This window comes from Vulpes vulpes, chromosome 8 (genome assembly GCF_048418805.1).
Source record: "Vulpes vulpes isolate BD-2025 chromosome 8, VulVul3, whole genome shotgun sequence".
Taxonomy (NCBI): Eukaryota; Metazoa; Chordata; class Mammalia; order Carnivora; family Canidae; genus Vulpes; species Vulpes vulpes.
Window position 1 is genome coordinate 30,997,355 of NC_132787.1, and position 26,438 is coordinate 31,023,792.

At 36.7% G+C, this 26,438-nt stretch overlaps 1 protein-coding gene across 2 annotated transcripts in view; it reads left to right on the top strand.

The window, feature by feature from the left end:
• The window catches only part of RERG (RAS like estrogen regulated growth inhibitor), a 114,251-nt gene extending 90,776 nt beyond the window's left edge, over positions 1-23,475 (top strand). For both annotated transcript variants that reach the window (XM_025995174.2, XM_072765963.1), the window contains 3 exons: positions 13,196-13,252; positions 20,103-20,176; positions 21,742-23,475. In XM_025995174.2, coding sequence (XP_025850959.1) covers positions 13,196-13,252; positions 20,103-20,176; positions 21,742-22,149 — 539 coding nt within the window. In that variant the 3' untranslated portion in view covers positions 22,150-23,475. The remainder of the gene's footprint in view (positions 1-13,195; positions 13,253-20,102; positions 20,177-21,741) is intronic.
• The last annotated feature ends 2,963 nt before the right edge of the window (positions 23,476-26,438 follow it).

Genomic DNA, 26,438 nt, shown 5'->3' on the forward strand with positions numbered 1-26,438 from the left:
CTACAGCTATATGAACAAATTTTTGTCCCTTGGCTTGAACAGTTAACTTTTTTAGTTTAGCTGGAAATTTTGAGGGGTTGAGATAGGGGAAAACATAGGAAACTAAAAAGATCACCATAGGATGAGAATGAACAGAGTTTTGTGCTAACTTCTCTTTTCTTACTTTAAACTGCCTATATGGGACACCTTAACCATGGCCATTGCATTTACTAATCACTACAAAGTGTCACTAGGGCAAAGATCACTTCTTCCAGCTTCAGGAGGGTGATGTCAGCTGCCTATATGTCAAGCAGTGCCTGGGACATGATAGATATTTAATGAACATATGATGAATGTGTGATAGATGAGTAGATGAATGGAAGGATAGAGGATAGATGGATGGACAGATGGATAGATGGAACTTCTCTATCTGGATATTCTCATTAATGTCTCTTGTTCCACTTGCTCAAACCTAACCTGACTTGCTCTTTTTTCCCCCCCTCACTAGCTCCTATTTCATTATATTCTGTCTCAGAGAATATGCTGCCCCAGACTTTTATGCCCTATGGACTAATTTCTCTGTCTCACTCTGCAAGTAAACAATGAACAATTTCCATAAGTAACCAGTTCATATTAAGCCATCCCCCTACTCAGATTGCTGTGTGTTCATAGACTTCAGAGTAAAATCTGAGCTCTTAAAGGTGACATAGGAGCACCTTCCTGGTCTGATTTCTGAAGAAGCTCACAACTTACCCTCCACAAAACTCTACCCTCAGACCACTCAACCTACTTTGAACCACATGTGATTCTAGACCAGGCTCTTCCACTTCTAGGCCTTTGAACATTCCTCTTTGCTTGGAATGCCCTTCCTACATTCATGAGCTTCAATTCATCTAAGACCCAGCTCAAAATTTAGTTCTTTTTTTTTTTAAGATTTTATTTATTCATAGAGACAGAGAGGGAGAGAGAGAGAGGCAGAGACACAGGCAGAGGGAGAAGCAGGCATCATACAGAGAGCCTGACGTGGGACTCGATCCAGGGTCTCCAGGATCACACCCTGGGCTGCAGGCGGCGCTAAACCCCTGTGCCACCAGGGCTGCCCTCAGAATTTAGTTCTAATGTGAAGTCATTTCTAATATCTTGCTTAGGGGATCCTCTCGGCCTTGTTTTCTTTGGTGCCTAGCATGTGCTCAGTAAATATTTATCAATTAAATGGATATGTGTAGAACTCATAGGGGAGGAGGGAGAAGAGAAAGATTTAGTAACAAAGACAAGTGGAAAATTATTAAATTTAGATATCAGTATTTCTGAAATCTGAATTCCATGTCCATATCTTTGCTCCAAGCCCCTCTCTTTAAGATCTGACATTTTATATCACACTGTTTGCTGTATGATTTTTGACATTTCCTTTGTAGTCTAGCTCCTCAGTTCAGAAAAGGCTTTTAGCCCCATCCCACTATGCGTCCTGAGATTCCAAACTGGCACATTCTTGGTCTCAGCTGTCATGGACAGTTCTTTAGCCAAAACTTCAAAAAGCTGTCCTGGCTCCCACATGATGTGACTACTAGACCAAGGCTCAGTCTATAATTCACTTTGATTTTAGGCACAACGGCCCATATTTCTTAGAGGAGGCTAGAGTAATCATAAAAAAGAGAGGACTGGGACACCTGGGTGGCTCAGGGGTTGAGCACCTGCCCCTGGCTTAGGGCATGATCCACGGTCTCAGGATCGAGTCCCACATCAGGCTCTGCCTGGAATCTGCTTCTCCCTCTGCCTACATCTCTGCCTTTCTCTCTCTGTGTCTTTCATGAATAAATAAATAAAATCTTTAAAAAAAAGAAAAGAAAAGAGAGGACTGCTAAAAAGAACATGAACTTGAGGGTTGGTGGTTGAGGAAAGACCCAGGAATAATATATGAAGGACCATAAGTATTGGACTCCAGAAATGGGAGAACAGGGAAATTTGATGTATAGTATTTTTTTTTTGAGTCCTCATTTAACAGAAGGATGATATATCTAGGTGACAAAGGGAAGGAGGTGAAACTGAACTTCCTCTTATATTTTAGGTAAGCCTTCTGGTTTGCAGTCTCTAAGATGGAACAGAAGCAGTTATAGGCTTGATGCTTGAGACAAACTACTTGGATTTTGTCTGTTACATTTTCTCTTCCAGAAAACACAAGATTTTTTTTGTTCATTTTGTTTTGTTTTTTTCTCTCTGACGCACTCAAGTCAGTTGGACTCACCTCCGTCTGGCTTTCCTCCTTTTACCCAGACATCCTAATAGGACTTAAATTAAATAATATTCTACCTATAGATCTTTTTATTTTTCCTGAAACATACAAAGGCACAGACTCTCATCTCCTCAAGAATAGAAACTGTATCTTGTTTTCTTCCCTGTTTCCTTCACTGCCTAAAATGGATCCTGACATTCTGGGTTTCCTCGTCGTTGTTGAAAGAATGAACTTGCAAATGTCTGAGGAAACGAGTAGGAAGCAGTTGCTTATCATGTTCTACCCTACGTCTATATCATTATACACTTGTTTTCCTCCTTTGCTGCATCCTTAAAGACCTGCTTCAGAGAAAAACAAAAATCTTATTTATATAAGAGTTTCCTTTTTGAAATTCATATTCTCTTTCTGTGTTGCCATGGTTTCTGGTCATGGATATTCCCTCCACCAAGGATGAAGAAATCTAGTGATGAACAAAAAAATGTGCTTTTCCAAAGCATGCCTCTCCATAGGAAGTATGCTCACTTTGAAAACAATGTCAACCATTCAGAATTAGATCATATCCATAGAAATACTAAAATATAGCGGTATGTATTGAATATTGGAAAAAACAGGAGGTTTAAAGGAAACAAACACGGGTTTAATCTCAGTTCTGTCACTTTACTGCTTTGTAAAATAGACAAGCTTATTTACTTCTTGGTTCAGGTCTCTTACATCTAAGTAGGAGCCTTAATTCCTACTTTTAAGAATGTTGTGAGACATAAATAAGCTTGTGGTCAGGATTCAATACAAACTGCCCTTCTGATATTTAGTGTGTCAGAATTCCCAATCATGTTTTGATCTAAAACAGAACTAAAATCTCCCTAATCATATTTTTGAAGAGTATATACACTTTTAATCCAACAACTAATGTCATTTAGTAAGTGGATTCTTGGTTCCTTAAATTTAATTTATTTATCAATAAACTGTCTCTGCAAACATAGAGTATAATTCCCTCTGTTTTCTGTAAGTATGTTTATTTCTACTTTTGTGAAGCTTTTTACCGCTGCAGTGTTGGAGTTAAACCTGAGGCTTCTATCAGTATGGGATCAGGGATAGTGGTTCTTCTCTGGCCTAGAAGAAGAGGCATCATGGATCACGCCCTTCTCTGTCTGTCAGGTTTGCGATGGGCATCTGCACTAGGCACTGGACCTGAGAAGGGTGATATATATTCAGTAGAAGGTACTTGAAAGAACATGTTATCTTTAATATTTTTTTTTTATGATAGTCACAGAGATAGAGAGAGAGGCAGAGACACAGGCGGAGGAAGAAGCAGGCTCCATGCACCGGGAGCCTGATGTGGGATTCGATCCCGGGTCTCCAGGATCGGGCCCTGGGCCAAAGGCAGGCGCCAAACCGCTGCGCCACCCAGGGATCCCAGAACATGTTATCTTTAAATGATAAAGACACCCTAGCGTACAGACATAAGTACAATGGTAATATAGAAGCCAAATAATTTATCTAGTTTTTAATTGTTTTCTCATTTGTTTCTCAAATATTTATTGAGCCTGTTTAATGGTATCAGGTGATGTGCCAGCCACTGGAGATAAAGATGAACAAGGCTTAATCTACAGCCTCAGAATTTGTAAGGCACATAGAAATGTAAATTAATATCTACAAAAACGGTTGTACATGCTCTATAATAGGGAAGAAACAAACGAGTTCATGTCAGGTAGAGAGTGATTGATGGTTTGGGAAGGTCAGTGATTGACAGTTTAAAGGGGAGGTAGTGCCTCACTAGTTACAGTTAGAAATGCTATGTGGTGAATAGTAACTCCATCTATGAGTCTATTCTATTCTTTGTTTTTTTTTTTTTTTTAAGATTGTATTTTTTATTCAGGAGAGACACACAGAGAGAGGCAGAGACATAGGCAGAGGGCTAAGCAGGCTCCCTATGGGGAGCCCGATGTGGGACTCTATCCCAGGACCCCCGGATCACAACCTGGGCCAAAGGTAGACGCTCAACTGCTAAGCCACCTAGGTGCCCCGAGTCTATTCCATTCTAAATACATCTTTCTTTTCCTCTTTGATTTAGTTCTATATCACCTGCTTAACATGTGGACTAGTTTTTAGCTTATTTGGATGTTTAAGGGTACATAGTTTGTTTTTGTTTTTTTTTAAAGATTTATTTATTTATGATAGACATAGAGAGAGAGAGAGAGGCAGAGGGAGGGAGAAGGGGGGAGAAGCAGGCTCCATGCTGGGAGCCCGACATGGGACTTGATCCCGGGGCTCCAGGTCACACCCTGGGCTAAAGGCAGGCGCCAAACTGCTGAGCCACCCAGGGATCCCCTTAAGGGTACATAGTTTTAAAAAAGAAATGAGCCTGGAAGTATTTATGGAACACCCAAAAGAAGTTATGATCTTTGCATTATATAAAATAATAATAATGATAAGCTCTAAAAGACACCTTAGAAACATACAGTCAACTACAATAAAATGATGAAGCAAAATTGTATCATGAGGATGACTACATTGTCTTCTGTATGTTTTTATACACCATGGATTACAGAATAAAAAGAACAGTATTAGTGTTCTACATTAATTCTATTAAAGAAACTCATGAACGTTAAGAAGTTTATATCTGAGACATTTCAAGCTTTATTTTTCCTAGAGACATTTCAGACTTTATTTTTTATTTTTTGCCAGGGCTTTGATTCTTTTCTTTTGTAATAAAAGCAGTGTTTGTGATCACACAATATATTTTCTTCAAAATGCACCCTCTATGTAAAGTACAAACAATTTCACCCCCGAAGTTTTCAAGTTAAGAGTTTAATAAGGAGGAGGATCATATCAGCAGGACTCAAAAGCTGTCCGGTAACAAATTCCTCATCTGTAGAAAGAGGGGATTCCACTAAATGAGTCAGGGTGGGGCACTGAAAGTTGAGCAAACGTTCCAGAAAGAAATGTAAATAATCTGAACTTCATTGATGCACACAGATACATATCCATAGACATATACACATATACATATACGCTGTGCTATAAGGCAGTGAAGGGTAAAGACACATAGTTGGCTCTTGAACAATGTGGAGGTTAAGGACACCAACCTCCCATACAATTAAAAACCCATGTATAACTTTTGATTCCCCTAAAACTTAAGTAATAGCCTACTGTTGACCAGAAGTCTTACCAATACCATTAAGTCAATTAACACATATTTTGTATGCTATCTATTATATACTGTATTCCTATAATAAAGTAAGCTAGAGAAAAGAAAGTGTCACTAGAAAAATCATGAGGAAAAGAAAATATATTTATGGTGTTGTACAGTATTTATTTAAAAAATGTGCATAGAAATAGACCCAGACATTTCAAACCTATGTGTATGTAAAGTTAAGGTAAAGCATCTGACCTAACGGTGCACACTCACCAAATGAAGGTGGGTAGCAAAGCTAGTGATAGTGCATTACGTTTAAATGCTTTCCCATCATAATTTTTATGATTCTGCTTACATTGATGTGTTTATTGAAGTGAGAAAACAGTTCTCAAATGGTATTAAATTCTCTCATCTTTCTCTTTTTCATTATTTTTCAAATCCTTTATCTATTGTGACATTTTACCTATAGTTTATAAAATTCAACCTGAAACCAATGTAGTGTTGATTTGGCCACCCATGCAGGCTTGGGATTACACACCACTGCCTCTGTTTTCTAATGGCCAGGTAATTATACTGTATGTTCTGTAAAAAGGAAGAAAGAAGGAGGAGGAGGAAGAGAGCTACTCTCTCCTGGTCTGGCAGTCTAATTTTGAGAAGTTTCACATTTAGGATACTGGGTATGTTTATTATAATGTCTTCATGTAGTTTTCAAGCTTTAAGAATTCTATTGAATGTTGAAACATTTGGTTGTTAAAAAAATAGAAAAATGATTTGGATAACATGTTGTGAATATACTGGCAACCCGTGGTGGGCTATGTTTGTGCTAGTATTATCCACTTTTGCCTTCTTTCCCTTCAGCAGAAATAGTTGTGTTTGGTTTTTTTTCACAGAATAATTGAGACTCATTGCAACATAAATGTTCTGAACTTAGTAGACTCTTCTGGAAGATCATTAAAGACTATCTCAAAGTTACTGGTCTTACAACTTAAAAGTAACTATGTTTTTCTATTATTATTTTTTTTATTGGAGAGAGTGCACAGAGAGAGAGCACAAGCAGGAGGAGTGCCAGAGGGAGACAGAATCAGAAGCAGACCCCCTGCTGAGCAGTGAGCCTAATGTGGGGCTTGATTGATCATTACCCTGAGATCATTACCTGAGCTGAAGGCAGACACTTAACTAACCAACTGAGCCACCCAGGTGCCCCAGGAACGATGTATTTTTTTATGAAGGTCCCACAGGTTACAGAATGAAAACCATACACATCACTTAATACATATTCATAATAAGTTCTCATTATCATATGAATGTAGAAGACAACAAGCACCATCTTTGAGCAAATATTAAATCAAGGGTTTCACTGGGTGTGTTATCAGGATTACAGGCAGAATTCAAAAGGAATTTAGGTGAAGAACAGTGTTCTTTGAAGTATGCTTAATTGAAACAGAAATTGTTTTCCTGTCCTAAAACAATCTGAACTGGCTGTTTTAAACACAGTTAGCGGGCTTTTTCCAGCACAATCAGTTGACCACAGTTTCATAAGCACATTATAATTTTCTTATAATAAATACTCATTGTTGCATGCTGCTGAGTTTGGGGGTATATATTTGTTCAGCCGCAGTAGCTAATTGATAGAGAAAGGAACTGTTTCACAAAGGAGGTTATATTTGAACTAGATTTTGAAGAATGATTAGGATTTTATTTGTTGGATAAGGACCTTCAAGGCAGCAGGAACAACATGATTAGATGCATTCAGAGATGAACATGCATGATATTAAATAGTACAAGCAATCTGGCAGGCTGATTTAAGCACAAGGAACACTACTGGAAGTGATTGAAATTCAGGTTAAGAAAGTGTGTGAGGATCAGGGGAAGCAAGGGAATCAACTCTGAGCCATAGGGTAGTATTGCTATCCATATATTATAGATGAGAAAGCTGAAGTTTGGAGAGGACAGGTAACTGGAAACTGCTTTAAGTGATAGAGCATTCAATATATATCAGTGAAGATAAGAAAGTTCCCTTCAGACAAAAGGACTAGATTTTCACATTAAGGATACTTCTTCAAGAGACCTATAGAGAAGAATAATAACCACAAATATTTTGGGGACCATATATACTTAAGGATCTACAAAACAATGTATTATAAACACTGTTAAATGGGTCACCTCAGGTTATTTTGTAAACCGTAGAAGTGAAAAATAATGGCATCACAAGAATTGTTTTAAGAACATGAGCCTGAAAAGTAATATTTGAAAGTTCGGTCAGAATCTCTCTTGAGTATATTTTTAAATTTTTTTGAGGCTATCATGTGTGTTAGTGTTCATTTACCTTGAAAAGTTCATTTCTTTCTGAAAGTTGGTTTACCATACAGATCATATTCAATCATGATTTTATTTATTTTTTTAAGATTTATTTATTTATTTATTCATGAGAGACACAGAGAGAGAGAGAAAGAGAGAGAAAGAGAGAGAGAGAGAGGCAGAGACACAGGCAGAGGGAGAAGCAGGCTCCGTGTAGGGAGCCTGACCTGGGACTCGATCCCAGGTCTCCAGGATCAGGCCCTGGGCCGAAGGCAGGCACTAAACCACTGAGCCACCCGGGCTGCCCCTCAATCAAGATTTTAAAATATGATTCTGATCATTAAAGTTGGTACTTTTGATATTTTCTTCTTCTTGATAATGACATTGGAAATTATTTTGAATAACTCACCCAGGCTTGTTAATTTTTAGAAATGGCATAATTATTTTAATATAGAAATGTTACCTTTTAGCATTTGCTTATAAATGAACTATCCGATGGAATTATTAAATTGATGTCCCATTAAATAATATTTCCTTGGATTAAATTCTACCTAGTGAATTTTCCATTTTGCTAGAAGCCAGCTTTCATAGATAATCATGAAATTCAGTTATAGTAATATAAAAATAAACCACATATAATGCAGAGTTATTCAAATAGGTAATACATTGAGCAAAATGTTCTTCTCTGGATTAACTTTTAGACAAGTTTGGCTTATTTAGTGGAAAGGTAGGTTTTCAAGGCAAAGGGAAGAAAATAAGATATTTCAGAATGCAGAAACTTACCTGCAACCATTTAAATATGTCAAACCTCAAAACTTCAGGGAAAAAAAGATCTTATATCAGATTGCTAGCAAACATAAAGATTATCCATACCACCATTTTACATCAAGACTTTTGCTTGGGCTAGTTGGGATGAAGAGGAAAAGGTATTCAAAAGAAAATTAAATCAATTTTGTATTAATCATTTAAAAAAACTACAGAAGTATAATTTGTAGGAGGATTATGAAGTACCCATTAGAAGGCATTGCAGATTATATATTTATATAACCTTTCAAGAAAAAGTTATGGAAACATGGCATGGTTTTGTTGTGAACTCTCTTGCTTTGTTTTTTCTGCTTCTTCTCTCAACCCCTGGTTGTTATCTAACTGCTAAGAAGAGTGAGCTGTAACAAGGATTGATGTATCTTTTTCATCTATTCAACAAGTGTTTTGCAGTCTACTGTGTGCCAGACAATGTTCCAGATACTAGAAAACAGTGATAAACCAATTAAATGCCCTCAGGAATACAGATTCTAAAGAAAAAATCAAGTAAAATAATAATAACAATAAAATAGCTTTTCAGTTTTTTTATTATTACTATTAGTAGTAGTAGTGGTGGTAGTGATATTAACAGTACTATTAGTAGTAGTAGATTTACGGAATGCATGACTGGGGGAGTGGCAGGAAATGACCTCACTTATTTACTGGATTATTCCAAAGTCCTAAAATAACCTGATAGAGTAGGCACTCAATAAATATTTATCCAATGAGATAAAGTCAGGGAGCATTTGGGGAAAAGATGTGGCATGCGATGATTTAACAGAAGCATTGGCTGCTTTGTGGAGAATAGTTTGAGGGAGTTCTGGGAGTGCAGCTGAAGGATGAACACTACTGAGGAAGCAATTGTATTATCATTAACAGGTGAAACCATGTGATGAGAGTGGTAGTGGTGGAGGAGGTGAGACATGGCAAGACATATCTCATGTGAAAGTCATATTTCCTAAATAAAATTATAATCAGATTTGTGGGTAAATAATATTGAAGTTCTATGATTCCGTCGGTAAATGGTGAATGTCACAAAAGTACCTCAGACACAATGTAAATAATAGAGCGTTTAACAGAAATCCCTTCCACAGATGTAAAGTTATTTTCATTCTTGAGACTAATAATTTTCAATTAAAATACTTTTGAAAGCTTAAAAATATAGACAATGTGCTTGTATTTTCCATGAATAATCTGTGTTTGAGAGAAACAAAAACATGTCCTTCAAGAATAAACATAAGGCATGTCAATTCTTCAATGTGGTTTGGATGTTTTTTGCTGCATTTGAAATAGACTGAATTGGGGACGCCTGGGTGGCTCAGTTAGTTAAGCATCTGACTCTTGACTCCGGTTCAGGTCATGATCTCAAGGTCATGGGATCGAGTCCTGCATTGGGCTCCCCACTCAGTGGGAATCTGCTTGTCTTCCTGTACTCTCCCTCTGTCTCTCTGTCTCTCTCTCAAGTAAATAAATCAATCTTTTAAAATAAAAAAACTAACTCTGGGAAACGAACAAGGGGTGGTGGAAAGGGAGGTGGGCAGGGAGTGGGGGTGACTGGGTGACGGGCACTGAGGGGGGCACTTGATGGGATGAGCACTGGGTGTTATGCTATATGTTGGCAAATTGAACTCCGATAAAAAAAATAGAATGAATTTTAAAAGTATGATACTATTGTTAAAATGGCCATCAAATAATAATGTGTGTCTCTTAACAATATTAGAAATGTTTAGATTGATTTCAATGATAAAGCCTAGCAACGCTGCCCCATTGGAAGGTGGCCTTCTGCAACTGAACCAATAACTCAGCTTCTCAGCGACAAACATGACATCTCAAAGGTCACCAGAATCCTGTTTATATTCATAGAACGGCTTCCTTAGAATCCAACCACAGAGATAATTTACTCTAATGTGAGAAAAATTCTAACAAGCTTGTTAATATGGTTTATCAGTCTTGGGAATAACAAAAGTAACAAAGGAAGCATACAGATGGATTTGGAGGTGGTCTCAGTGACTGTGGCAAAAAGAGAAAGCCAGGGGCACCTGAATGGCTCAGTCAGTAAAGTGCCAGCCTTTGGCTCAGGTCGTGATCTCAGGGTCTTGGGATCGAGTTCCACATCAGGCTCCCTACTCTGTGGGGAGCCTGTTTCTCCCTCTCTCTCTGCCACTCCCTCCTCTCATGCACTTGTACTCTCTCTCCCTTTCTCTTTCTCTCTCTCTCTCTCTCAAATAAATAATTTTTTAAAAAAAAATTTAAAAAAGAGAGAAAGCCATGGTATTTGAGAGAAGAAAAAAGGCTATGTACATATGAATATATATACTTAAAAACTAAAATGATTTAAAGCCCTAGCATTCTAGAGTTGTGTTGCTTCAACCATTCTATGGATTCTGAAAGTATTACTGTGTAACTGCATAGGGTAGTAATCCAGGTTGTTAACTAAGATCGAGGCATTTTTTAATGATTTGGTTATGTTCAGTATACTCAGTTTTGAAAGGGAATGAAAGGGAGTCTCAAATACATTTTAGAAAGATTTCTTGAAGAAATAATTGAAGTTTAAATGGTCTTAGAATTGGGGAAGTTCAAACTTCAGTTATGTAAGACTTTAATTTTACTACTTTATTGCTTAAAGACGTCTGATCAATGTATTTTTCCAGTTGAAACTTTTAGAGTTAAAACTACATATTCTAACAAAAGATGAACTATGGATACTGTAGGCAGTTAGTTATGTTTCCTAACATGCTAATTTAAAAACAGAAAAATATCTGTCTACTGCTTACTGCTTCTTACACACCAAAAAAAAAAAAAAAAGATTCTCAAGAGAGTGAACAGTGACAGACTGAAAATTGCAGATAAAACCACAAGTACACTCACTGTGGGAAGTATTATAGGGTCAGTGGCCTTGCTACTTTAGGCACTGCAAATATTTTGGCTTAAATTCAGACACACTCTGTAATTAGAAAGAACATTGCTACTCTCAGTCTCCAGCCAAGCCACATATGTTTGTGGTCTGTTTTATGAGGTTCTCATTGCAATTTGCACTGTGATCTCTCATATAAGACACTATGATAGGGACGATACACTTCTGCTGATCCTGCAGGGGCAACAAAGAGAAACTAACAGTAACCTCCAAATAACTAGTTCTGTTTCTTCCAGGAGTATCCTTAGATACTCTTACATCCAGGGCCTTTTGGTAAAAATAAAAAAAAAACCTCTAATAATAGATATTTTTAAACTATAAAATGTGATAGACATTCTTTAGTGAGGATCAATGGGATCCCAGGAAGACCACAGAAGGTCTTCAGAGGGCTCATTAGCCTGCTGAAGTTGTTTGCCGAAATGCACATAATATGCACTTCACCAGGGAACAGATTCCAAGCTCTCATTCCATTTTCAAAGTGTCTGTGACACCCTTTTCCAAAAAAAAAATAATTTTAAAGATTAAAAGCTGCTGTTTTCAATACACCTACAGGAAAATGTTGAGCATGTGTCCCATCGGTTGTTGGTTTTCTTTTTTTAAGATTGTATTTATTTATTTGACAGAGAGAGAGAGAGAGCACAAGCACACAGCAGGGGGAGTGGGGGGAGAGAGAAGCAGACTCCCTGCTGAGCAGGGAGCCCGACTGTGGGGCTTGTTCCCAAGACCCTGGGATCATGAGCTGAGCCAAAGGCAGACCCTTAACCCCTGAGCCTACCAGTTTTTAAGGACATTGGAGCTGACACATTTTACCAATTCTCCTCTGTCACCAGGTTCTAGTCAAGTATTATCTGGATGGCCCAGGCCTTAAATTAAGTTCAGAATAATGGATAAATCACAGGCTCTGGAAACAGACTACACGGCTCAAGTCCTGACTTGGCCACTAACTAGCTATGTGAACTCAGTGAAATTTGTTGAGCTTTCAGAGCCTCGGTTTCCTTATTTGAAAAATGGAAACAATCATAGTATCCGCCTCATGGAGATGAAGTAAGGGTTGAGAAGATCAGGCAAGTAGTGTTTCACACGGTTCAGGACCCTACCTCTGACTGTACTGTTTTATCAGTTTCATCTTTGATGAGCTTTAATGAGTCATTAATAAAATCCTTAATTTTAAATAGCTGGGTTTTTAAAAATATTTATTTAGAGAGAGAGCATGTATACACACACACACACACACACACATACACAAGTGGGGTGGGGGGGACAGAAAGAGAGGAATAAAGAGAATCTCAAGCAGACTCCCCCCCCCACCAAGGCTCAATCTCATGACCCTGAGATCATGACCTGAGAAGAAATTAAGAGTCGGCTGCTTAACTGAGCCACCCAAATGCCCCTTAACTATCTATTTTTTTAAATGCAAATTACCACCTAGTGATCTTTTCATTACAGTTAAAATTCTTTGTGTTTTCAACTCACTGCTATTAATTGTTATCAATATTCAAACTTTAGACACCTGTATTGTGACACATCCAAATTTATTGTTTTGCTAAAAATTTTATATGTGAGCATTTTCACATTGTGATGTCTTTTGTTTGTTTAAACCCTGTAACTAAAAGAACAAATCTAACCTGTTAATGTACCATTAAAACATTATACAAGTTTTTAGGCCACAATATGAAACTGAAAAAGTACTTGAATAAATGTAAATAAATGCATTGAGTTTATGTGCCAAGAAATATAAAGCACTATGGTTGTCTGAGCTATTTTTCTTTCGATACAAGGATAAGAACTATAAGAAAATTAACAAATTTGTTTGAAATGTTGCTTTTTTTTTCCACAGCTCTTGTAGTGAGATTCCTGACCAAACGGTTCATCTGGGAATATGATCCCACTCTTGGTAGGTCAAATTTTGTTTCCTCCTCTTTCCAGTCAAAGTTTATGACCTAAAAGCAGCAATGACATTTTCTGTTGCAACATTTTGAAGCACCTACCAGCTGCTTGGGAAGTGCCTTATCAAATCATGCAAAGTCTTTAAAGAAACTAGACATGTGTCTCATGCTGTCTGTGCTTAGAACCATGCAGGGTTTTCATGCATAGATGAAAAAAAAATAGGTCAGACTGGAGACAAGACAAGAAGGAAGTGGGTACAACACGATGCCCTCCCTTCGGGAAATGTAGTATCATTCATTCTAGTGGGAGAAGGAGGACACCAGTGGACAAGACTAATCTGGTGTGGAAGAGAATGGCATGCCGAGGGGAGTATTACAATAAAATAAACTGTCTGAATACTGATTTGGGGTAAACATAAAAATAAACTGTTCTCTTCAGTGGATCTGAGTAAAGCCTATTTAAAAAAGGAAAAAAGAAGCAGCAAAAATTAATGTCTGTGGATCTTGAAAGTAGCATAATATTGATGTAGGAAGCATTCATCATGCTTTTAAATAGTCCAAAACATACCTATACCTAGTCCAATAGATACCTATTTTGTTGTCATCCTCAAAACAATGCTGACAATCCCTGGGTTCTAATTTCAGCTTCAGATTTTACTCTGAAATAATCTTTTGAGTTTTTGCTCGTTACACATCTGGGACCCAGGCTGGTTTTGTAAAGGGCAACAACTTTCAATCCAGAGAAGGAGGGAGAGACATTGTTTCCTTACCAGTAACAGGATCCAGCCTGAGCTGGCCTTAGAATAGTGTAATGGGCAATTATTCCTTTTTTTTTTAAATTTCATTTTGTTTTGATTTGGTTATGACTCCAAGCTTACAAGTGTTCAGGTAAAAAGGGATATTTCTTTCCATATATGCCTCCTTTTATTGCTTTTATTCACTTATTCAGCAAATATCATAAATCATCTCCTATGTATCAGATTATTCCAGGTGCAGAGGATACATCAAAAGGCAGAAAAGGAAAGCCTCTGGATTTTTGAACTAACAATCTAGTAAATACAGAAGAGTCATAAACAAATGTATGTCAAACAGTGATAAAAACTATGAAGAAAAACTGACCAGAGACAGGAATACAGAGTGATCTTTTAAGTCTATTTAATTTTTAGCTTCTTGATCCATGTGGGACTTACTTTTGTGAGAAGTACAGGCTCAAGATCCAACAGTGTTTCCAAATAGTTGACAAATTGTCCTGCAACTATTTACTAAATAGTCCCCACCTTTTCTCACTACTTCCAAAGCTGTTTTTTTTTTTTTTTTAGTACATTGGGTCATTTACATTAGGATGCAGCTCTAGATTTCCCTTTTTTTTTTTTTTATATATCCACCACCAATACCACACACTTTTCATAACTGTGCTCTTTAGAACATTTTGACACACAGTAGAGAGGTCTTCTTTCTTAAGCTTTATACAAAATTACTTTGGCTAGTATTTCTAGTCTATTCTCTAAGGCCAATTTTTAAAACTCTATAATAGCATGACATGATTTTCTGGAATTGAATTAAAACTATAAATTATTTTGAGAAGATTCACATCTTTATGGTATTCAGTTTTTTATGATCTAATAACATGTCTCTATTTTTATTAGTCTTTACTTCTCTGTTTTTGCTTTTAAATCGTTTTTCAACATCAGTAATTTTTAACATGCTTTTAATATAAGTGCAATCTCATCTTAAAATGATATATTTGTATCAAAAATGCACTTGTTTTTAAAAAATCATTTATTATCTATTTTTGTCCCACTCTCCTCTTATATTCTTATTACTTATATAAGCTTTACAAAGATTATAGTTCCTGAGAATCTTAATGGTTTACCAGAGTTCAGTAGAAAAATCCTGATTTTACTTAGCAATCCTAGTATATTTCAACAAAAGATGAATCTTATAAAAAATTATCTCTTTTTTTTTTACCTCTCTGAATATGTTCCAGTAACTAATGTTACTATTTTTAGTCTTAGGTGAATCATTGTCCCTTTTGTTTTATTCCTTCTGAAAAACAACTGCTGTTAATAGAAATCTGCCTGCATTGGTTATTTATAATACAGGCTTCCCTCACTAGGAACAATGAAACTTTATTGAGTGACCTTGTACTGTACTGTTCAGAAAGGATTACTGCTGCTAAGCAACAAGAGCCTTGATCAGACTTCAGGAGTATCTGATGTATGACTCACTTCTAGGTGAGGGTTTCATTAACTCACCCTGGAAACTGATGTGTGTGTATGTGTGTGTGTGTGTGTGTGTGTGTGTGTGTGCGCGCGCATGCTAGAAGTCACCAATGTTCAAGCCTACAGGAGGTTCCCATCTATTTGATGCAAGATGAATCAAGCATTTCCTGGGCTTGACTTTACACTATCATAGCGTTTCAAAACCACCACGAGAAAGGAAAGCTACCATTAAAAAGCTAAGTGGCATATTTGCAAAAACAGCCTTGAATTCTGAATCCAGAGCCTTCCTCAAAAACCTGGAACATACTATAGCACTCTATAGGTAGCAACATTTTTTAATAGTGCAGTGTTTTCAACCTATAATAGAATTACTGCTCCATGAGAAGCCAAAGACTATGAACACCATTCGACATATTAGGGAAGTTGAATATTTACTGCTCTGAAGTACATCTAAGAAGAAAATGTTTGCAACTATAATAGCAAATGATTCCCAGACTTTTCATTTCAGTAGGTTTTGCTTTTTGGTCTTCTAAAGAGAGGTATTATCATAGGAACTGCCATTAGAGATACAAACAAGACACAGAGGTGAGAGAGAACTAAAATTATTTAAAACTAATTTTAAACTAAATATTCTTTTTTTAAAAGATTTTATTTATTTATTCATGAGAGATACAGAGAGACAGGCAGAGACACAGAGGGAGAAGCAGGCTCCATGCAGGGAGCCTGATGTGGGACTCGATCCCGGGACCCCAGGATCGTGCCCTGGGTCAAAGGCAGGTGCTCAACTGCTGAGCCACCCAGGGGGTCCCTAAATTAAATATTCTATTTGCACTTGCATTTCATAGAAATGGCAAGTATACTTAACATCCAAGTGTTTTAAGGCTATAATATAAGAAAAAAAGTTCAGTTCTTTACATTAGGCAATTTTAGTTTTCCTTAAATTTTTCTCATTTCACAGTGAAATGTTTGTCAGGGATCAGAGCTGGTCTATGACTAGCATTTGAAAACCAGCACTGAAGCCTTTGAGGTTTGAGACTTGCACCATCTGACCAGCAAAAGTGCTTTATGGTGGTGAGTGTAGTGTTCTATTTGCAACAGGGTCTGTGTTCTGATTAGATCCCCAACAGGAACTGAATCCCTGCTTCTGAGAGTCCCTCAGAAGAGTGCTGATTGTGGCAGAGCATATGGACAAAGGCTTAGGTGTGTATGGTTGTGTGTGTGTGTGTGTGTGTGTGTGTGTGTGTGTGTGTGTTGGGTGTCTGGAGAAGAGAGAGACTGCATGTCAGCACTTACCACTACTATTACCATCTTAGAGGCACCTTTTACTCTGTGTTCGAATGGATTATGGCATCTCTATGTCGTTAGTAAAGGCTCAGATAGGAAAGAGGGTAGGAATTGGGAGACAGACCCAATGACACTTAGATTTTGTGATTGGTTCTTCCTTCCTGCATCACAGTACCCACTGTTTGGAAAGAAAGGTTTACACAAGAGACAGGCACACCCAGAACAAATTATCTGAATTGGATACTAAAACAGAGGTACTTAGCCAACTCATGAAACTATTCAGTATTGGCACAGCAGGGAACATTGAGGTCGTCATTAGGCAAATAAGGAAACAAGTCGAGTGAAGTAAATTCATCCCAGATTATGTGGCTTGTGTGTGGTTAGACCAGTAACAGAACTCAAGTCAGTACAATTTCCACTGTAGCATAAATCAACATTACTAACTGCTGTTGTAACTGTACTGGCTAAATGTCCATATTAATATGTCAAAATATACAAAAAAAGCTAAATCAGTAAAGGATTAAGCATCTACAACATCTCTTTGAGCATCAAGTTCTCTTGGAGTATACAAAATATACTTCTATTGATAGAAATGTTACTGAATGCAGGTTTTAGATCATGTATTGTTCATATACAATGCAATTCAGATATAATTTTTAATATACCAAATTGCATCTTGAAACTAATATTGGTCTTTAGTGTATGATATTTTGGTTCATTTAGATATATGCCTTAAACAATCACCCCCCCCTTCCTTTTAAAAAGAAAAAAAGACTCGGAATTTCTATTTTAGGTTAGCATAAACAAAATAAAAGGTGTGTCCACTCTCACCACATATACACATTTTCTCTTGTTTTAGAATGAATAGTGAAGTTTAATTCCAAAAAGTGCTTAATATGTTTTTTTAGAATTAGCTTCATTAAAGTTAGCGCTTAGAAGCACAACATTTTGCCTGCGTGGGCTATACTTCACTGTTTACATGAAGATATGGGATTCTAATGAGAGAGAAAAGGCTTAAAGAGAAAAGGCTCAAAATGGCATGAAACCAATGCTCAGCTTAGATGAAATCACTGCTACTCCCCGCTGCTATGTCTGTGGCAGACATTCCCTCATTTCCTGCATTCCATCATTTTCGTTTCAGTTAACAAACAGCCAAAGAATCACACTTCATACAATTTTCATTATATTTTATTTCCCCCCTACTGTGGCCTTCTGTGGTTGAAATACATATCCTATTTATCATGGAAGCAACAGAGAAAAATGTCCCTGTCTGTCAGACAACTTTTGGTGTAAAGAAATGGAAGAGAGCCCAGAACTCTGTTTTTCAGGCCCTAAGGCTGATGCCAGCCCTTTTTAAAAGGAAGGTGGCACAAAGGCCACCACAGAACAGTAGTGGAAGAAACAGAAATGGTATAGATCCTAACATGCATGCTGCTGTCTGGGCCTCTCCTTGTCAAACTGGAGCACTGAAGATGCAAAAGGAAATAGTTAAGAGAACATGTATAGAGGAGAAGTTGCTACACATGGTATTTTCGAGCATTAAATTACGCAAAATAATAATCTCTCATTTAACATAAAGAGTAGGAGGATGGAATGTTCTAGAATTGAGAATCATTGTACATACCACATACAGATTACCTATTCTAACAGAATAACAATACTGCAAAATATGCTCTTTTAAAATATATTGAACATAACTTCATTTTTAAATTGTACTTTTCAGAAAAGATTTCAGCCATGTGCCATGCCTATGGCAATGTTCATGACACAGGGCTGATGGCAGGCAGAAGGCTGGGTTATGCTACTTAGTTAAGCTTCCTTTCTGCAGTTTGTCTTTTAGGTAGGAGATTATATTTGTAGCAAAGTAACAAAAACTGTGGTTAAAAAAGAACTGCCTCTTGTGTCTCCCCACTCCTCCCACCCCAGTATATTGGTATCATCAAGAATTATAATTCTTGATTGCTTTTGGTGTGGTTTGATTAGTCTATTTTACTCCATTGGGATCTCAAGTTCAGTTTTACTGGTGAGAAGTCTAATGTCAATCTGAGTCATGTCCTTCTATTGGTGATGTGCTTTTTTTCTGTTGACCCTTTAAAATTTGTCTTTATCACTGATATCCCTAAATTTTGCTGAGATGTTTTATATATGTTTCATATATATATGTTTTATTTATATATGATGTTTTCCTTGTTTGTCCTTTTAGTTCTTTTGATCTGAACTGTTTCAAGGCCTTCCCTCCTGGGAAATTTTCAGTTATAACAGCCTCAAGTATTTTCACTGCCCCCGCCCCCCTGGTGTATTTTATTCTCTTTGAGGCTCATTTTATAAGAGATAGTAACATGTCTATTTCAATTATCCATCTCTCTTATATTTTACTTTTACAGTTTCCTTCTTCTTATCATGTACTGATGCCTTCTGGAAGAGTTCTTCAACCTGACCTTCATTGGCTCAGTCAATCATTTGTTGAGTTCATTATTTCAACTGTTTTAGTTTTTATACAGAGCAGTACCAGTTGGTATTGATTTTAACCTCTGGCCATGTCATGTGGTGAAAGGCACACTTAGACCACCCAAAGTTCTTGTATCTGCTGACTTCTCCTCACCCCAGTAGAGTTTGGGGACCTCTCTGATATTACCCTACCAGCCTTCAGCTGGCACTGAGCTATTGTCGTTTTTCTACCTTGAAGAGGTAACATGAGCAGGAGAACTCTGCTTCGTTGCATCTCTCTCTGTGCAACCCAGCCCTCCTCTGCTTTCCTCACAACCACCAAACATGGGGCCTAACTGCCGTTTACTGCCACAAGGGTTTTTCATAGCTTTACATGGTCATCTTTTACATGAATGGCTTATCCACCTTATCTAATGTCCACTGCATTTCCAGGACTGGGGTCTTGAAGGAAATGAACAACTCCTGCTTATATGTCATCTATTCAGGTATAATAACTAACGGTGATTCCCTAAAACAGGATTTTAGGAATATCAAGGTAGAAGGCATTTTGTGGGAATCATTTTCTCAGTCTAGGATGTAGAGGCCTTATTTAAGAAGGAAGAGAACATCAGGAAGCTGGCCTCATAGGAGAATAAAATGAGCAAAGAGACAAAGATTCTCTCAGGCGATATACCCTCATGCTATATACCCTGAAAATCTGTGACTCGCACATGAGAACCTGTACTTCTAGGATTTCAAAGAGTATAGAAATGGCAGATTCTTGCACATCCATCCTCTTCTCCCTAGGATGCACATTCCCTTATGCTATATAAACAGATGTACTTCTGTAACAACTTTGTAATTTAAGCATCAAATTAAATCATGGACTAATTTGCTTTTTAATATTTTTTGCTCATTCTCTCAGAATCCACCTATCGACACCAAGCAACCATCGATGATGAAGTTGTCACCATGGAGATACTAGATACTGCTGGTCAGGTGAATAGAGGGTTCAGATAAAATTTTCCTGGATCAAATAAAAATGAGATGTATATATGCATACTATGAATAAAATTAAAACACCTTCCTCCAACTAACTAATGATGCCTAAAGACTTTTCTCTTTGATTATCTAGTTATTTATATACTAACATATATGGAACAGCTTATGTAAGCATACCTATATAAATTACCCAATACTTTAGCAGGATGGGAGGAGGATTGAAAATACTATAACATCCAGATGACATCATCTAGAATAGAATTACCCACATATATTTTGGCAAGATATTAAGAGGTTCATGGTTAAGTATTTTGAAATGCTCTGATAGAGTTAAACAAGTATTGTTATAGGGAAGTTCTCAGAGCCTTCTATGCCAAGGTATAAGATGAATCCTTAAGAGTTTCAGTATATATTACATTCTAAACTTATATAACCTCCAAATCTTTTTTCAGAATATTTTAGGAATCTCTCCTGTAATATTCTTTCCAGACTTCACAACATCCTATTGAAGATTTGAGCTACATAATTGTATATAATAAGCAATCCATAACAAAGGAAGCTAACATAAATTTGTCCTAATGTCAGTAAGTTCTGAGATTACAGCTAGGTTCATAGCTAGGCTTAGTTCCCACGAATAAAATGACCAATAGGAGTGAAAGTTAGGAAGCTGAAAGGTTCCATGGTGCTCTATCAGTGACCTATGACCTGAAGAAGACTTGAACTAATGTATTTAATCCAAGAAATGTTCTTGAAACCAGCTAGACACTTTTATTTCTCATCATCACCTCATTATATATGCTTTCCCTGCCACCCATCCCTGATTCTAGAGAGACATGGTAGGGACTTACATACCTGCAGAGTTATATAAGCCCATGTGAGCAATGCATTTTTAAATCTCGCATGCTGCTTTCCTAGGAAAGAGTGATCACCCCCTTTGAAAATCACTTCATATGAGTTTCTATCATTATTGGGATGGTGTAATATTTTGGGAGTGTTTAGATAGAAAAAAAAGCCAAAAGCCCTTGGCTTTGAGTTTGACTCACTATACAATTTTTCACTGTTTTTCTGTCCCTGGTGCCCAATTGTTTATGATCTGAAGGCAAAAGAGATTAAAGCAAAAAACGAAATCAAAACCACTTACTAAGCTGTGCCTCTAAATCTGATCCCTATAGGGTGGCAAAAGAGCTACTTGTTTGTTACCTATTTGCCGATTCTTTAATTGTGATGAAAAGCCTTGGAGGCAGTGCACTCAACTAAGATAACTTCTTTATAGTTCTTGTAATTGTGGATTTAATAATATGTCCAATAGAAAATTAGAAGCAGAAAGTAAAAGGTCTATGCAGTTAGAATGTTTTTAGTTCCTTGACATATCTGTCTGTGAGTAAGTAATGCTTCTATTCCAAACTGATTGAGAAGGTAAGCTTGTATGGGCATACTATCAAGACATTTTAATGACACCAAACATAAAGAATAGTATTTAAGGACTAATTATTAGCATGAGCAACATCTATACACTGAAATGACTTCCAATTCCCCAACTGCCATTGTTTCCTTGTCAACAGGAAGATACCATTCAGAGGGAAGGACACATGCGATGGGGGGAAGGCTTTGTGCTGGTCTATGACATTACTGACCGAGGAAGTTTTGAGGAAGTTCTCCCACTTAAGAACATCCTGGATGAGATCAAAAAGCCTAAGAATGTGACTCTTATCTTGGTTGGAAACAAAGCTGATTTGGACCACTCCAGACAGGTTAGTACAGAAGAAGGGGAGAAGCTGGCCACCGAATTGGCATGTGCTTTTTATGAGTGTTCTGCTTGCACTGGAGAAGGAAACATCACGGAGATATTCTATGAGCTGTGTCGAGAGGTGCGTCGCAGGAGGATGGTCCAGGGCAAGACAAGGCGACGAAGCTCCACCACACATGTCAAGCAAGCCATTAACAAGATGCTCACCAAAATCAGTAGTTAGGTGGCTCTGTTCTTGAAAAGACCCTACTGAAGTGGGTCAGGTAATTAGAAACACTTTCTTGCCCATTTTTACCCCCTTCTTCGTCTCAAAAGAAAATACTCCATTCCTTGTTCTGACATTGAGAAATGTCTGGACTTCCCATTGTTCCCAGGTCTTCCATATGTTGAGAAGTTATAGAGTGTTTTATGCGATTTTAGTGCTGACGATTTCTCCCTTTCCTGCTTGAATAAGATCCACTCTATTGCTGTTTGAACCTGTAATCACCAGAGATTATGAAATGGCTGGGTTCATATTAAGCTATTTTTAGGCATCCTCACCTTGCTTCAATAGGTTGAAGGCTTTTCAAAGGCATTTTGAAATTCCATTCCTTGTCAAAGACTGCAAATGATCATCTTAAAAGTGTAAGATAATAGAAAATACAATAAAAACCCAGGAAGAAAGCTGAGAAACTGGAGCAGGGAGTAGAACCCTAGTTTCTATTTGAAATGAGAATTTTCTTACTTGTCTTAAATTATCTAGTTTTTCTTTTAGCCCTTATTCTGCTCTTAAATTCAAACCTGTTGTCACAAAGTTTTCCACTGTAGTAGAGTTCCATTTCATTTTGAGTGGGTTCTCTCAATGAGCTCTTGATCACTGTACTCTGATTCTTCTGTCGCTTCAGTAAGATTTCATCATAAGAGAGGCAGCAGGATCCTTCAATTCAGATCCTGCTGGGCTATTTCTCACCAAGCCCAGGGCAATGTAAAGACATTAAAGGCTTTTTTCACCAAACCCTGATTTTTATTGAATGCTAATAGAGAATTTAGAATTAGAGGTGTCTGATTCATTTATCTCTCCACTTATCATTTTAGCAGAAAGACAACAGTCCAAAACACAGGAAAATTAAGAATGAAGCTAAACTACCCTTCCATTGGGGAGCCAAGGATTTAATGCTAGGCACAGTAAGAAAAATTAGCTTCTGATTCATTAAATTGGCTATATGACTTCTAATATTTTGGATAAATTAATTCACTCAGTATTCAGAAAAGAATGAGTAATTAAAGTTCACTATACCTGGATAAATGTGTGTAAAACAGATCCTTATATTGTGAAAGTACAGTCTATAACTGATAAAACTTTATGATTTTTTCCCTATTATGCCCCCACATATCAAGATTTGGGCACTTTATTTTAGAAGAAAATATATATCTTTTACATATGTGTGTATTTATAAATGCATAGATATATGTATAAAAATTTGTAAGAGCTGGAGGCTTTAATTCACCAGTGCATTTGGACAACTTGGTGTAACTATTTTATGTGATCCAATAAAAAGCATAATTTTCACATTCTGTCACATCCAGCAGTCTTTCTTGTGATAACATGAAAAGTTTGTAATTTTAGAAGAGACGAGTAGACAATCAAATTGCAGAGTTGACAAAGCAGTGCATGTGATATAAAAATAAGCTTCTGTTCATAATAATAGCTCTTTTGGTAGAATGCTTAGGTGATATTTTAGGCACTTTGTGTATTATCTCATTGAATCCTCAAATACCCTATGCAAGAGATATTGCTCTGATCACAATTGCAGGGATGAAGGTATTGAGCCCCAAGAAAAAATGACTGCACAGCTATTTAGTAGGTGGAACCAGGATTTGAACCCAGAGGGACAGTGTGACCATAGAGCCCATACTATTTATTATCCAATACAATTTATTAGTAGACTGATATATAGCTCTTCTTCTGGAGCTGTGGGGATGAAGACAAGAAAGAAGAAAATTTAGGGAAGATTTGCTTCACTTATGCTTTCATTCATTCATTAGGAAATATTTATATATAAGTTGGGCATATAACTTAACACAATTTACTCCATTTGTTAGCGTCTTAGCTGAGCATTGAAGAATATATACAAGCAACTCAGGAGAGAAAGATGGTGAGAATATTCTACCCAAAAGGAATAGCATGGAACCAAAATAAGGAAGCATGAAAGGTCACGGAGTGTAGTAATTAAAAGCAATTGAGCCATTTATATCATTCTTAAGGGGAAAAAAAACAGAATGGAGCACAGAGGGAAGGAATTAAAAGAAAGAAAAAATAATAAGGCATTTGGGAATAAGAAAAAATGTCAAAAATTCATAAAACTGAAAATTTAGGTAACCAAATATTAAAGGTTACTTGGTAGGTAACCTGTGATTCATTTTCAGTAATGTCCATCTAGACAGGGTATAGAAGGGGAAAACAGAGTAAAATTCTTTTCTAAATGTTACCACCTTCTAGAATCACAACCTCTTTCACTGTCTCATACCTATACTTGCAGATGAATCTTAGCCAGTTCTTATAAAGAGCAAGTTCCTAAGGAGAGTAAAATACCTGGGTGCTATTTTGGGTCAAACACTAAGGAAATGAAATTCACAGGCAACAGCACCAACAACTTCCCTAGACATATACATACAAATCCAGACCTGTTAAAAATTCAAAGAACCACTGGCATACGTGCCAACGAGTAATTACAGAAGAACATGAGATTGCACAAATATAAATTAGTTATTCCTCTCATGCCTCAGGCTTCTCCACAAACAAAGGTTATAAATAAGTTGGGGGTTTTTTTTAGAATATTTTAATGATGGAAACCTGTGTGTTCTTGAATAATGGGTTATTATCACCACATTACCACTACCAACATTTGCTGTTTGTAGTTGTTTTCCTTTTCTTCAAAAAACTTTATTTCTAAATATTGGGTTTGTATTCATATGCCTCACAGCACTGAGAGAAGGAACCCACAATTCAGGATCTTCCTTTCAGATAACATGTATAATACACATACATAGATAAACACAATATTTGGGGTTCAAAGTATGATACCAACTAAGATTTCTTCTTAAATCAGCCTGTGTCCACTTTGAAGATTATAAGAAAGTGGCCAGTTCATTGGGCCAGATTTAATCAGAATAATTTTGAATTCAGTTGTCCTGAGCTTATTGGGGGATTCTGAGGGGAAAAAAAAATGACATAAATATATTTTCTCCAAAGATGTGAAATGCTATGTTTGGCATACATATATGTCTGTTTTCAAACTGTCTGTTCTGTTTCATTGGTGTATTTGTCTATTCATGCTCTAGAGCCATGATATTTAAAAATTGAGTCTGATAATATGTTAAAATAGTTCCTATTAGGTATCAAAATTAAGAATAAATGTTTTGGCTTGGGTATTACTCTGCTTTGATACTATACAACTGTACTAAAATGGAATTTGAAGGAAAATTTGCTGTTTATGCTTTGAAACCGGTACCCTTTTTTTTTTTCAGCTTTATTGAGATGTAATCAGCATGAAACATTGTGTAAATTTAAGGTATACAAGACGATGATGTGATACATATATATATACTGTGAAATAATTACCACAATAAGATTCATTCATATTAATCACATCACATAATTACCTTTTTTTGTGGTGAGAGTATTCAAGATTTACCCTCCTAACGACTTTCAAGTATATAATAGAGTATTGTTAACTATGGTCACCTTACTGAATATTAGATCCCTGGAACTTACATTTTAAATGAAAGTTTGAAGATTTTGACCAACATTCCTACATCTCCCCCACTCCTACCCCTGACAACCAGCATTCTATGATCTGTTTCTATGACTTTTTTAGTTTCCACATATAAGTGAAATCATATATATAGCATATGTCTTTCTCTATATGACACATTTCATTTAGCTTAATGTCCTCAAAGTCTGTCCATGTTGTCACAAAAGACAGGATTTCCTCCTTTTTTCTGGCTGAAAATATTCAAATATGTGTATGCATGTATTAATCTCACTTTTTAGAAAATCTATTTATCCATTGATGAACACTTGTTTCCACATCTTGGCTACTGTAAATAATGCTGCAATGAATGAACATGGGAGTCCAGATATCTCCTTGACATAGTGATTTTGTTTCCTTCTAATATATACCCAGAAATGGGATTGATGGGTCATATGGTAGCTCTATTTGAACTTTATTGAGGAAATTCCATAATGGCTATACTATTTTGTATTCCCATTAATAGTGCACTAGGGTCCACATCCTCACCAATACTTGTTGTCTCTTGTCTTTTGGATAATACCATTCTAACAGGTATGAGGTGATATCTCATTGTGGTTTTCATATGCATTTCCCTGATGATTAGTGATGTTGAACATCTTTTCATGTGCCTGTTGCCCATCTGTATGTTTTTTGGAAATTTTTCTATTCAAGCTGTTTACCCATTTTTTATTTGGATTATTGTATTTTATTATTATCTTGCTCTTGAGTCATATGAGTT